A 12,418-nucleotide genomic window follows, 5' to 3' on the forward strand; every position below is an offset into this window, starting at 1 on the left:
TATTTGAGCGTAGGGTAGGAAAAATCTACAAAGCTCTGGCCAACTTAATGTGCTGTCTTGAAATGTAACAGAGGATATTGCTCAGTGTTGCCTTCCTTATTGAAGTTAGTTTTAATTTGTTGCCCAGCCCGACTGTCTTATTTGCCTTTAGTACCATCGTTATCAAGGGTACTCATTGAGTTAACTTCAGCATTGATCCTTTCCTTAGAAATTTGACAAATTTTTTTCCCTTGCTTGTCTCTGGGGTTCCCAATCTAGGGCCCACAGACCCCTCAGTTAATGGCATAAAAAAACGTTTGGAAACCCTTGCACTGTAGTTTGCATTAGACAGATTTGACGCCAGGTTTGATTTTTAAAGTATGAACCTTGTTTTTGATGATTTCTGTGTTGACATTCTTGTGTTTCAAAAACAGTGTTCCAAAGTCACTTTTGAGTACCATTGTAGAGCCCGAATAGTCTCCATTTGTTGCCTAACAAAGTTAGGCTAGTCTGAAGATAGAGCAAGTAACTTAAATAATAACTTTCTATTAGCTTTTATTGTTGTGGAAGTTGAAAGCAGAAATAGATTATTCTCTTTTTGTAAAGAGCATTAATGAGGCCTATTCTTGAGTTAAATGTGTATTGTTGGTGTCTTCATTTCAAGAAAAATGTTCATGGAAGCAGTTCAAAGGTTCACTGACACATCCATGAAATAGTCCGGTTGCCTTAATGAATTCAGAAGGATGAGGGGGGATCTCATTGAAACCTTTTGAATGTTGAATGGCCTAGACAGAGTAGATGTGGAAAGGATGTTTCCCATGGTGGGAGAGTCTAGGACAAGAGGGCACAGCCTTGGGATAGAGGGGCGCCCTTTCAAAACAGAGATGCGGAGAAATTTCTTTAGCCAAAGGGTGGTGAATTTGTGGAATTTGTTGCCACATGCAGCTGTGGAGGCCAGTTCGTTGGGTGTATTTAAGGCAGAGATTGATAGGTTCTTGATTGGACATGGCATCAAAGGTTACGGGGAGAAGGCCGGGTACTGGGGTTGAGGAGGAGATAGAAAAAAGAATCAGCCATGATTGAATGGTGGAGCAGACTCGATGGGCCAGATGGCCTAATTCTGCTCCTATGTCTTATGTTCTTATGGAAAGGCTGGACAATCTCGGCCTGTATCTGCTGAATATTAGAAAAGTAAGATGGGACTTGAATGAATATACAATATCCTGACAGATCTTGAGAGCACTGATGGTTATGTTGTGTTAAGATTGCATTCTTCGCCTTTTGCAGTGTACTAAGCCTGCTCTTAATTTGTTTGTCTGAATTCAAAAAAAAGTTTCTGTTGTCTTTTGCAGATGTGGTATCACAAGAATTTGAGTTAGAGATGCCGAAAACACAGCAGGTCTCTATTGGCAATACCGTTGTTTTGACCAGCCGGATCACTGCAGGCCCAGCATACCTTAATATTAGCTCTGTGATTTGGACCAAAGGAACGTTAGGAGTGGTAAGTGATTTCATAGCAAATATTTAGTGTGTACACTGAGGCGACTTAGTCCCTTTTGAACCAGCTCCAGCTTAAAGTTATTCAGCAAGATGGTGCTCCATTTCCTAAGCCACTTCCATTGTGATTTTACTAGAGGGTAAAACACTGAACTAAGAAGATGGATTCAACAGCAGTACAGACTTCAAGGATTCCAAAAGTCGATATGTTTGTGATTGGCTCCTAGAAATGTTTTGGTAAATCCAGAAACATTGAGGAAAATTTTTTTAAAAATCCAAATTGTTTTAGACTGTATTCATGATGGCACCAAAAAAAGACTACAATATGGTCAAAAAAACATGCAGCCAATGGTGGGCACCACAGGAATGCAGCAACATTGTTGCAATTGCACAGCTCTTGTGATCAAGGTTCGATTCTGACCTCCGTGCTGTCTGTGTGGAGTCTGCAACCATATAGGTCTCCCTAGGTTCCCTCCCACATCTCAAACAAATGATGTTTAGCCCTAATGTCAAATAGCCCTAAATGGGTGGCGGGAGAATAAGGGCAGAATAGAAACACATTGGAGAGACAAAAAAGTCAGGGAGTGGGATGGTTCAGAGCCAGCAGAGACTGGATGGGCTTCCTAATTTGTGATTAGAGAATCTACACTTCCCTCAGGATGGAATCAGACGTGGGCGAAAGCTTTCTGGACCAGGATGAACTGAGGAACTGTATATATTTTTTCATATCTCGGCCATTTACGTAGGCTTGGGTGTCTGCAGTGTTGGCCTTTATTCTGCCTGGCTTCCCATCAGAAAATGGGGCAGGATTTGCAAGTGGAGGTGTTGGCTGCCAGCCTGTGGGATTTCTGTCTAGGTAAGGGATTAGGTGTTTTTGTTATGCAAGCTCTCTACCAGTTTCCTAGGGATTCCTTGCTGCACAGTGATTGGACTGTGCTGTGTGAGACTGACCTCATTCCCCTCTCATGGACAGTGTGTTGCAAGCACTGTACAACCATGCTGCATACCACCTGCAGCTAGCTTAATCCAAGTGCAAGACGAGGTACATGGGGATACAGCAAAATGGATCTGGGTCTTTGCACCTTTAGATTAGGCACCCTTTGGAGAAAGGATCTGGAGACTAACTCCTTAAACTACTAGCCCAAATACTTGCAAATTAGTAGAGTTCTGCATTAACACCAATTCAAAGATTCAAGGTACATCTATTATCAATGTATGTACTATATACAGTAATGGTTGCCAACCCATTGATCGCGATTGACTGGTCGATCTTTGAGACTTTCCCAGTAGATCCCGAAAAAAAAAGAAGAAAAAGAAAAACAGTACACAAATACTGTTGAGAGATTGTTTCCGGGTTGCGGGGTTTTAGTTCCTTTCTTTCTGCCCAGTGTGCATGCGTGTAGCTCCCCCGCACTGCACAGTGTAATTCAGTGGTCCCCAACCACTGGAAACAATACGAGTCAGCTGCACCTTTCCTCATTCCCTGTCACGCCCACTGTTGAACTTGAATGCACGCGAGGTCATCAGACGCCTAAACTCAGTGATACCCTTGCAGCAGGGATCACTGGTTGGCCTCGGGGGGTCGGCAGGAAGTGCCGTTGCTACTGACCCGGAGCGCGGACAGATGGGCGCCGCCTCTAAACCTGTTTACCACACCGAATGGTCGTGAGGAACCCGGTGCTAAAATATTCGTAGACGACCTAATTCAGGCTCAGCGTTTCGTAAGTATCAGAGCAGCTACCGCGCTGTGATCTACTGAAACAAACTTTTATCGGCCGACAGATCCTACAAGGGGGGCAGGCACGTCCTGTTGCACTCCTCGCTCGGTTGGTCACTCTCTCCGGACTGTGACCGCCGCGGCCCCGGTACGGGGACCAGCGGCCCTGACCTTGTCCTCTCACCCAACCCACGACCAGCCGCACCTGGCCAAGGCGTCTGGCGGCAGGCGGGTGGGAGGCTGGAGTTCGGGCTGGGAGGTTGTCTAATGAGGCAATGAAGCCCTCAAAACTGCTTCGGCACCTTGAGTCCAAGCACCCTGCACTTAAAGACAAACACATTGAGATTTTTCAGCAGAAAAAACGTGAGCAAGCGGGATAGAAGCTAAGTGCCAAGAGCTGCGAAAACTAAATTGCGGAATAGACTGGACATAAGGAACCTGCTTCGAGTATCGGTGTATTCCGGTTGTGTTTAACACCCCCCGCCCCCCCAACGTCGGCTGGTCCGCAAGAATATTGTCAATGTTAAACAGGTCTGCGTTGCAAAAAAGGGTGGGTACCCCTGGTGTTTATACATTATTTCTACTTCCGGGTTGCGGGGTTTTACTTCTGGTCTTTTCTGCCCCGGTGCACATGCGTGGAACTAATCGATCTGGGGTCGATCTCGCCTTTCACTAAGGCCGAGGTAGGGGATCTTGGGCTTAAAAAGGTTGGTGACCACTAGTATACAGAATACAACTCTGAGATTCATCCGCCATGAAACAAATAAACACCACGGAATCTGTTCAAGAAAATATCAAATTCTCCAAGCACACAAAAAAAAAACAAACTGCGCAAACAGCAAAAAGCAAACGGGCAACACATAAGATATCAAACATCAAACCATTGGTATTCAGTTTAGTTCAGTTCAGCGCTGCGCCGCTAGCCAATGCAGGCCACAAGGCCATCCTTCGGCAAAGCGCCCCAGTCCGCATCACTCACTTGAATCCAACTGCTCAAAAACAGAAAAAAAAGAGTAACCAGACTTCAGAAGTACGTGCAACATGCACCTCAGAGTCTCCCAAGACAAGTCCATGGCCTTGCCAATCAGTCCTGCAATGTGGATCCCAAGACTTTGTTCCGACAGCAACTAGTGGGAGGGAGAGGAAGACCGGCCAAACACACGAAGACTGCGTCAAACACCCGCCCGTCCTCCGCGCTCGTCCTCATCGACTTCAACCTTGCTCGATGCCTCAGTCGGAGAGAAGCAACATGGAGTTGATCACTGGCTCGTGCCCTGTCTCCAGGCTACCAGGCGTCCAGGCCACACACTCCACTCCAAACCTCATCGAATTCCCATGGAGACAGCAAGTGCCAGACTGCTCAATCAGCCCCAGAACATCAAAATGTAAATCACAGACTCCAATCATATGCAGCTGAGTAATAGAATTATATTTGAAATAAAAGAAAGTAGTTTTGTGAACTGTCTGCAGGATGCTTGATGTAAATTCATAATTAACATCAAATTCAATATAAATTCTATTAGTATGAAGGAATATAGTGATTTGGTTTGACTGACTTGTACAGCATGCTGTTAACATTCCTTTTCTAAAATGTACTTTGTTTCTTCTCTCCAGATCGTGATGTATTCCAGCAGCCAAATTTCAGTAGAACCTCAATACCGAAAGCGTGTTAGTTTCCTGCATTCAAAGCCAACCAGGGATGTCTCCATATATATCAACAACACCAAGTTAGATGATTCAGGTCACTACACTTGCACTGTAGTCTCTGCAAATCCTGAGTTAATGAAAAAAGGAATAACCAGCTTGTCCGTGCTGAGTACGTATTACAATCTACTCCGCCTGCCTACTCTGTAGTAGAGTGACTTCATTTCCCAGAGTGTACTGCATGACTTCCCCAGCTTTTGAGCCAGTGGCAAATGAGAGCAGGGGTCCCAGCCTGAGGTCCACGGACCCCTTGGTTAATGGTAGCATTAATGGTAATGATAGCATTAAAAAAGTTTAGGAACTCCTGTATTTAGAGGCTACAGTTGCAAACTGGGAGAGAGTATTTATAGGAGTTGGCTAATACAATTTGAAGGTGGTTATAACTTCATAGAAAAGATGGGAGAGTAAAAATAGAAAATTGTGGACAGTTAGCCTGACAGTAGTAGTGGGGAAATGTTTGAATGTATTATTAAGAAATTGGTTGCAGGGCACTTAGAACATAATATTAAGATTAGGCAGGGCCAGCACTGACTAATGAAAGAGAAATAGTGTTTGATAAATTTATTGCAATTTTTAACACTGTAACTAACACAGATAAGGGAGGACAAGTTGACATTTGGACTTCAAGAGGACCTTTGATGAAGTGTCACTGGAGAGATTATTGAACAAAATTAGAGCACTTTGCCCATTGAAAGATAAATGAATTATACCTTATCTTCTGTGTGGACACATTGCAGCCTGCTTGACTCAGTAATGAATTCCCAAACTTTAAATTACTTGCCCTTTTTGTTTATATGAGAATTGGCCATTTATTTTTGTTTTTTTTTGTGTGGTCTGGCATATCGAGACTGTCAGATGGTATACTCTGTTACTAAGGATAATAAATGTAGTGTGTATCATTTTACACTCTACTGTCATCATTCACATTGTCCTTTCAGAAGTTTGAATTTCAGACTGACATAACAGGACAGATTGCATTACACACTGTTGGAATATCCACCACTAAGACAGGAATATTTAAGGAAAGAAGAGGGACATATTCATAGGAGAATTGAGCTTTCTTAGTACATTGGAATTCTAGCTTTTAATTCTAGTCTTATTTCATTATGTGCATTAAACTTCTTCAGTTGCCATTGCAAGATTTGACCTGCATCCCTAAGACAATGGTCTATGATACTAATCAAGTAGCTTAGCCATTATGCTATTATACCAGTTATATGACATTAATTATTAATGGTTAATACAAATTTTTGAAAATGATTAATTAATGGTAAATCCAAATACGATCAGAAAGTAAATAAGCCTGGTGCAATCACAACAACTTGGAGTTAAATATCTTCAAAACTATGGAGATGCATATTGACTTCAAGAGAAATGTGTCTCCTCTCCACCCACTCATAATAACAGCTCCACAGTTAGCACCTGTTCAACGTACAGGTTCCTGGGCTTCATTGATTCACAGGACCTCATGTGGGAGAACCACATTTCCTTCATTAACTAAAAAGTCTTTCAGCAGTTGGTAAAATTCCATCTTCCCCAAAACATACTGGTGCAATTCTACCATCAGAGAGAGCATCCTCACATCAACCACTCCTGTCTGGTTTGGCACAACATCCTCTCACAATATGCAAAAGCAGCAGGTCAGGTGAAAAGGTCATTGCGTGCGGTCTACCATCACTGCAGGACTTGCATGTGCCCAGGGTAAATAAATGACCAGGAAAAAATCATTGTAGACTCTACCCACCGAGCAAACTTCCTTTTACAAAACACAAACAAGAGAAAATCTGCAGATGCTGGAAATCCAAGCGACACACACAAAATGCTGGACAAACTCAGCAGGCCAGGGCTGAAATGTCGATACTACTCCTTTCCATAGATGCTGCCTGGCCTGCTGAGTTCCTCCAGCATTCTCTGTGTGTTGCCTTTTACAAAAGTTCCCTTTTGGAAAGTGCTACGGGGCTATTAATACTAAAACTTCATGCTACCATCTTAAAAGTATCTTCCCACAGGTAGTTAATTGATCAACCATTCTAGTTAGCCCCCCTGACACTCCTCTATCTATCTTAGTCACTGCAGTGTACTTCAAGATTCATAAAATTCTGATTTGGAAGTTCATCATCAATGTCTAAATCCTCAAACTCTCTACACAAGAGCACTGTGGGAATACCTCATTCAGATGGTATGCAGTATGCAGGCTCAAATAGATTTGGGGAATAACTTCTCATCTTGCTGACAACCACCACAACTTGTATATTGATTAACAAATCTTTTGGCCAGATATTCTTATGTTTCAATGAAAGATCATTCAAAGATTCAAAAATTCAAAGTACATTTATGATCAAAGTATGTATACAGAATACAGCTCTGAGATTTGTCCTCCCACAGGCAGTCATGAAAGAAAGAAGCACCATGGAACTCGTTGAAGAAAACATCAAACACCCAATGCGCGAAAAAAGAACAAACTGCGCAAATGGCAAAAAGCAAGCGGACAGGCATAGAATATCAAACCAGGCGTCCAGTAGTATTCAGTTTAGTTCAGTTTAGTAGCGCCGCTAGCCCACTGCAGGCCGCAGAGCCATTCTTCGCCAAAGCATCCCAGTCCGCATTGATCGCCCAATCAAAAAGCCAAAAAACAGCAAAAAAAGAGTAATCAGAATCCAGGAAAATGTGAAACATGAACCTCAAAGTTCCCAAAATGAGTCCACAGCTTCACCGATCAATCCTTACAACGTGGATCCCAAGACTCCTGCACTTTCCTCCGACAGCAGCTAGCGCGCGAGAGAGGAAGGCTGGTCAAACGCAGGTGGACGGCGCCACACACTCGCACGTCTTCTGCCCTCCTCCTCATCGCCTTCAATTTTGCTCAATGCCTCAATCGGAGAGAAGCAATGGAGTCGATCTTGGGCTCGCGCCATGGAATTCATTCTGAGTATTGTAGCAAATGCAATGTGCTCCACGTATTTTAAGCATCCATCTCATTGATTTGTTTCTCTCTTCTCTCCAAATTAGTACCACCCTCCACTCCAAAATGCAGTATCAATGGAAGCAAATTTGTTGGTCATAATGTGACCCTGACCTGCCATTCATCAAGTGGCAAACCGGTCCCTACCTACACTTGGCAACGGACTAGTCCCAAGCCGCAGTCTTTTAATCACCCCATCCACAGTGAGTACACAAACCAGTTTCTTCATTCAGTGTGTAACTTTTGTTATCTTTAGCTGAATTCTCATGGATAAACAAAAAAGATCCTCATACCATGTGCCAGAGAACACATTTCAAATATACTTATTTTCAATGGATTGTTTTAAGATGTCCTGATGTTGTGAAAGGCATTATCTGCCATATCTAAGGAAATATGTGCTGGTCCTGGAGAGGGTCCAGAGGAGACACTCAAGAATGATCCCAAGAATGAAAAGTTTAATATATGAAGAGTGATTGATGGTTCTGGGCCTGTACTTGATGGAGTTCACACAAGGCCATGGAGGCTAAGTGTTTAGGTCTACTTAAGACAGAAGTTGACAGGTTCCTGATTGGTAAGGGAGTTAGGATTATTGTGAGAAGGTGGAAGAATGGGGTTGAGAAAAGAAAACAAAATCAGCCATAAATGAATGGCAGAGCAGACTCAATGGGCTGAATGGCCTAATTCTGCTCCAACGTCTCATGGTCTTATGTTTGCACGTGTAATCATTTCAGAAGATTTGGATGTATCTGTGATGGTGGAACAGGAGCTAGTGTCTCCTGGATTTCTTCACCTCTCAAGTTATCCTCTCACTCCTTCTTTTCTCCTCTGCTCTCATGGCTCTCTTTCTCTCTCCCTCCTTCCCTTTATTCCATGGTCAACTGTCTTCTCTGTTATGTGTGTGTGTGGCAAGAACGACAACGGAATAGTCTGATAAAGTGTTTTTACTGAGTCATGTTTGTAACTGTACACACTGGGTAACTTACAGTGCAGGAGCTACAAACTGAGCTACAAATGAGACAAAAACATACGCACTCCAAAGCCTGTGCTCAAAAGAGGGTCCCTCCTGCATATAGGATGCCCAGTCAATTCACTGAGCAATCAATTGGCCCCAATCATTGCAATCAATTCTATAAGATTCACTCTCCCAATAGGTTATTTCTTCTTCAGCCCTTTACTTCTTCCACCTATCACCTCTCACCTTCATCCTTCTTCCCCCTCACCTATCCTCTGCCAGTTTGCACATTTCCCCTTCTCCCACTCCCCGTCCACCTTCTGACTCTGGCTTCTGCCCCTTCCTTTCCAGTCTTGATGCACGGTCTTGGCCCAAGACAGCGACTGCTCATTCTGCTCCATAGATGCTGCCTGACTTCCCGAGATCCTCTGAGATTTTCTGTGTTTCTGGCATCTCCAGAATCTCTTGCGTCTCGAGCACCTCTTCCTACTCTTGCCACTTTCATTTGAGAAGGATAGACTTGTAAGTTACCCCAATGCTTTGCAAAAAAAAAGCAGAAGGTGGCTGCAGCTAAAGTACCCGAATAACAACAACAACAACAACAGTGCTATGAAGACTTGATAGAAGCATTCCGCATAATAAAGAAATTAGACCAAAGAAACAGAGAGAAATATTTCCCTCTGCTGGAAGGATTCAGAGTTCACACATTGAAGGAGAATGACAAAGGTAGCAAGGGAGCTGGAAAATTTGCTTTTTCAAGAAAGTAGATATCTTTGATCTGAAATTCATTGCTTGAAAATGTGGGGAGAGATTTAATCCTAGAATTGAGAAAAAGAAATTGGCAAGTCCTTGAAAAAATATATATTTGCAGGGTTACAGGGGAAAAAACTAGAAATTGCAGCAAGCAGCTTAAAAACTAGCTGCATGGGCCCAGTGGGTGAATTGATCTTCAATGATGTTGCATGTTTCAATACCATTCAACCACAAATATAAATCTACTCTGTATTTCATTTGGTGGTGTTGGCTGAGTCTGGACGTCTAAATGTAAAGTTGACCCCAGCAAATGAAATACTCCGCTTCTGTCAGCAATGAGGCATTTCTTTTCATCGGTTGGTACTGCCAGGAAAAATGTGTTTTGTCACTAAAGCTGGCTGGCGAAAGGAAGTGCATCAATGTGTAGTGGAATGATACACTCCAAGTCAGCATTGTCACAGGTTGGATGCAAGGCTTCTCACCTCGGCCTGGTACATGTTCCAACTGCAACCTCGGAGCAAAGTTCAGAATCAGAGTCAGGTTTAATATCGCCGGCATATATCGTAAAGTTTATTTACTTAGTGGCAGCAGTACATTGCAATACATAATATAGAAGAAAAATCGAAAAGTAAATCAATTACTGTAAGTATATATATGTATATTAAACAGTTAAATAATGTAAAAGCAGAAATAATTTTAAAAAGTGAGGTAGTGTTCATGGGTTCAATGTCCATTTAGGAAATGGATGGCAGAGGGGAAAAAGCTGCTCCTGAATCACTGAGTGTGTGCCTTCAGGCTTCTGTACCTCCTACCTGATGGTAACAGTGAGAAAAGGGCATGCCCTGGGTACTGGGGGTCCTTAATAATGGACGACGCCTTTCTGAGGCATCACTCCTTGAAGATATCTTGGATACTACAGAGGCTAGTGCCCAAGATGGAGCTGACTGATTTTACAACTTCCTGTAGCTTCTTTCAATCCTGTGCAGTAGCACCTGCCCTCATACCAGACAGTGATGCAGCCTGTCAGAATGCTCTCCACGTACATCTGCAGAAGTTTTTGAGTGTTTTAGGTGACATACCAAATCTCTTCAAACTCCTAATAAAATATAGCTGCTGTCTTGCTTTCTTTATAACTTCATGGATATGTTGGGTGGGACCAGGTTAGATCCTCAGAGATCTTGACACCCAGGAACCTGAAGCTGCTCACTCTCTCCACTTCTGATCCCTCTATGAGGATTGGTTTGTCTTCCCTTGTCCGACCCTTCGTGAAGTCCACAATCAGCTCTTTCGTCTCAAGTGCAATGTTGTTGCTGCGACACCACTCAACTAGCTGGTATATCTTGCTCCTGTATGTCCTCTCCTCTCCATCTGAGATTCTACCAACAATGGTTGTATTGTCAGCAAATTGACAAGTGGCATTTGAGCTATGCCTAGTCACACAGTCATGGGTATATAGAGAGTAGAGCAGTGGGCTAAGCACACACCCCTGAGGTGCGCCAGTGTTGATCGTCAGCGAGGAGGAGATGTTATCACCAATCTGCACAGATTGGTATTTTCCAGTTAGGAAGTCGAGGATCCATTTGCAGAGGGAGGTACAGAGGCCCCAGATTCATTGTGGGCATACTCAATAAATCCATAGAATAATAACCATAGCAGAATTAATGAAAGACAGCAGTAACTTGGGCATTCAATCAGTGTACAAAAGACAACATACTGTGCAAATACAAAAAGAAATAAATAATAATAATAAATAGATAAACAATAAATATTGAGAACATGAGATGAAGAGTCCTCGAAAGTGAGTCCATAGGTTGTGGGAACATTGCAATGATGGAGTGAGTGAAATTATCCCCTTTGGTTCATGAGCCTGATGGTTGAGAGGTAATAACTAGTCCTGAACCTGGTGGAGTGAGTCCTGAGGCTCCTATACCTTCCTGATGGCAGCAGTGAGAAGACAGCATGTCCTGGGTGGTGGGGGTCCTTAAAGATGGGTGCTGCTTTCCTGTGACAGCATTTCGTGTAGGTGTGCTCAATGGCGGAGAGGACGCAGAATTCATTCTAACCCGACTCAAACATTTTGTAACAAGACTGAATTTAGAGATTTTTTTTCCTACATACTCCAGAATAATGCTCATTTAAATCAGTGATTTTCAAAGTTCAGTCAAATGGTTCACCCACACAGCCCATTTATAATAACTAGATAATTACTGTGTAAAACTCATTGTAGCTGTAATTAAACCATTTAGGTTGATATCTAACAGAGTGCCATGAGAACATAAAGTTTCAAGTGTATTTCATTCCTTCATGCTGCCAGTGTGGGTGAGGAAAGAGGTATAGTTCTCCATTCTACAGATGTGTGCTCCCTGGGCCTCTCTTTCTTGCAGTCCCTCCAAGCTCCTGGGCAACTCACAGACTAATGCAGCATGTTATGAGCACCTCAAAAGCTGTTGAATTGTCAGGTTGGCATGCTGGGCAGTGACTGCCCAATGCTCTTCTGTTAAGCTAACTTAATCCAGGTGAAAAGGATTAAAATGGTATGCAGGGGCAGAGATTCAGATTAATTTATTTATCACATCTGCATCGAAGCATACAGTGAAATTCATTGTTTGCATTAACAGCCAGCACAATTGAAGAATGTGTTGGACAGCCTTTAATGGTCGCTACCAATTCCAGTGCCAACATAGCCCATCATGCTGGCAGAACAATACAGGCAACGACAACAAAACAGCAGCAGCAAAACAAGCCCCATTCCCACTACACCCAGTCAGTCATGCACACATACAGACAGTCCTTCAACCCTAGGACACTCTGTCTTTGGGCCTTCGGCTTCCCATGGACTTGTGGACTAGCACAG

At 43.1% G+C, this 12,418-nt stretch overlaps 1 protein-coding gene across 1 annotated transcript in view; it reads left to right on the top strand.

The window, feature by feature from the left end:
• The window catches only part of LOC140716815 (endothelial cell-selective adhesion molecule-like), a 122,410-nt gene that overhangs the window by 93,217 nt on the left and 16,775 nt on the right, over positions 1–12,418 (top strand). The window contains exons 2-4 of the mRNA XM_073029738.1: positions 1,332–1,480; positions 4,808–5,009; positions 7,907–8,062. Coding sequence (XP_072885839.1) covers positions 1,332–1,480; positions 4,808–5,009; positions 7,907–8,062 — 507 coding nt within the window. The remainder of the gene's footprint in view (positions 1–1,331; positions 1,481–4,807; positions 5,010–7,906; positions 8,063–12,418) is intronic.

The sequence above is a fragment of the Hemitrygon akajei genome, chromosome 26 (assembly GCF_048418815.1).
Source record: "Hemitrygon akajei chromosome 26, sHemAka1.3, whole genome shotgun sequence".
Classification (NCBI taxonomy): Eukaryota; Metazoa; Chordata; class Chondrichthyes; order Myliobatiformes; family Dasyatidae; genus Hemitrygon; species Hemitrygon akajei.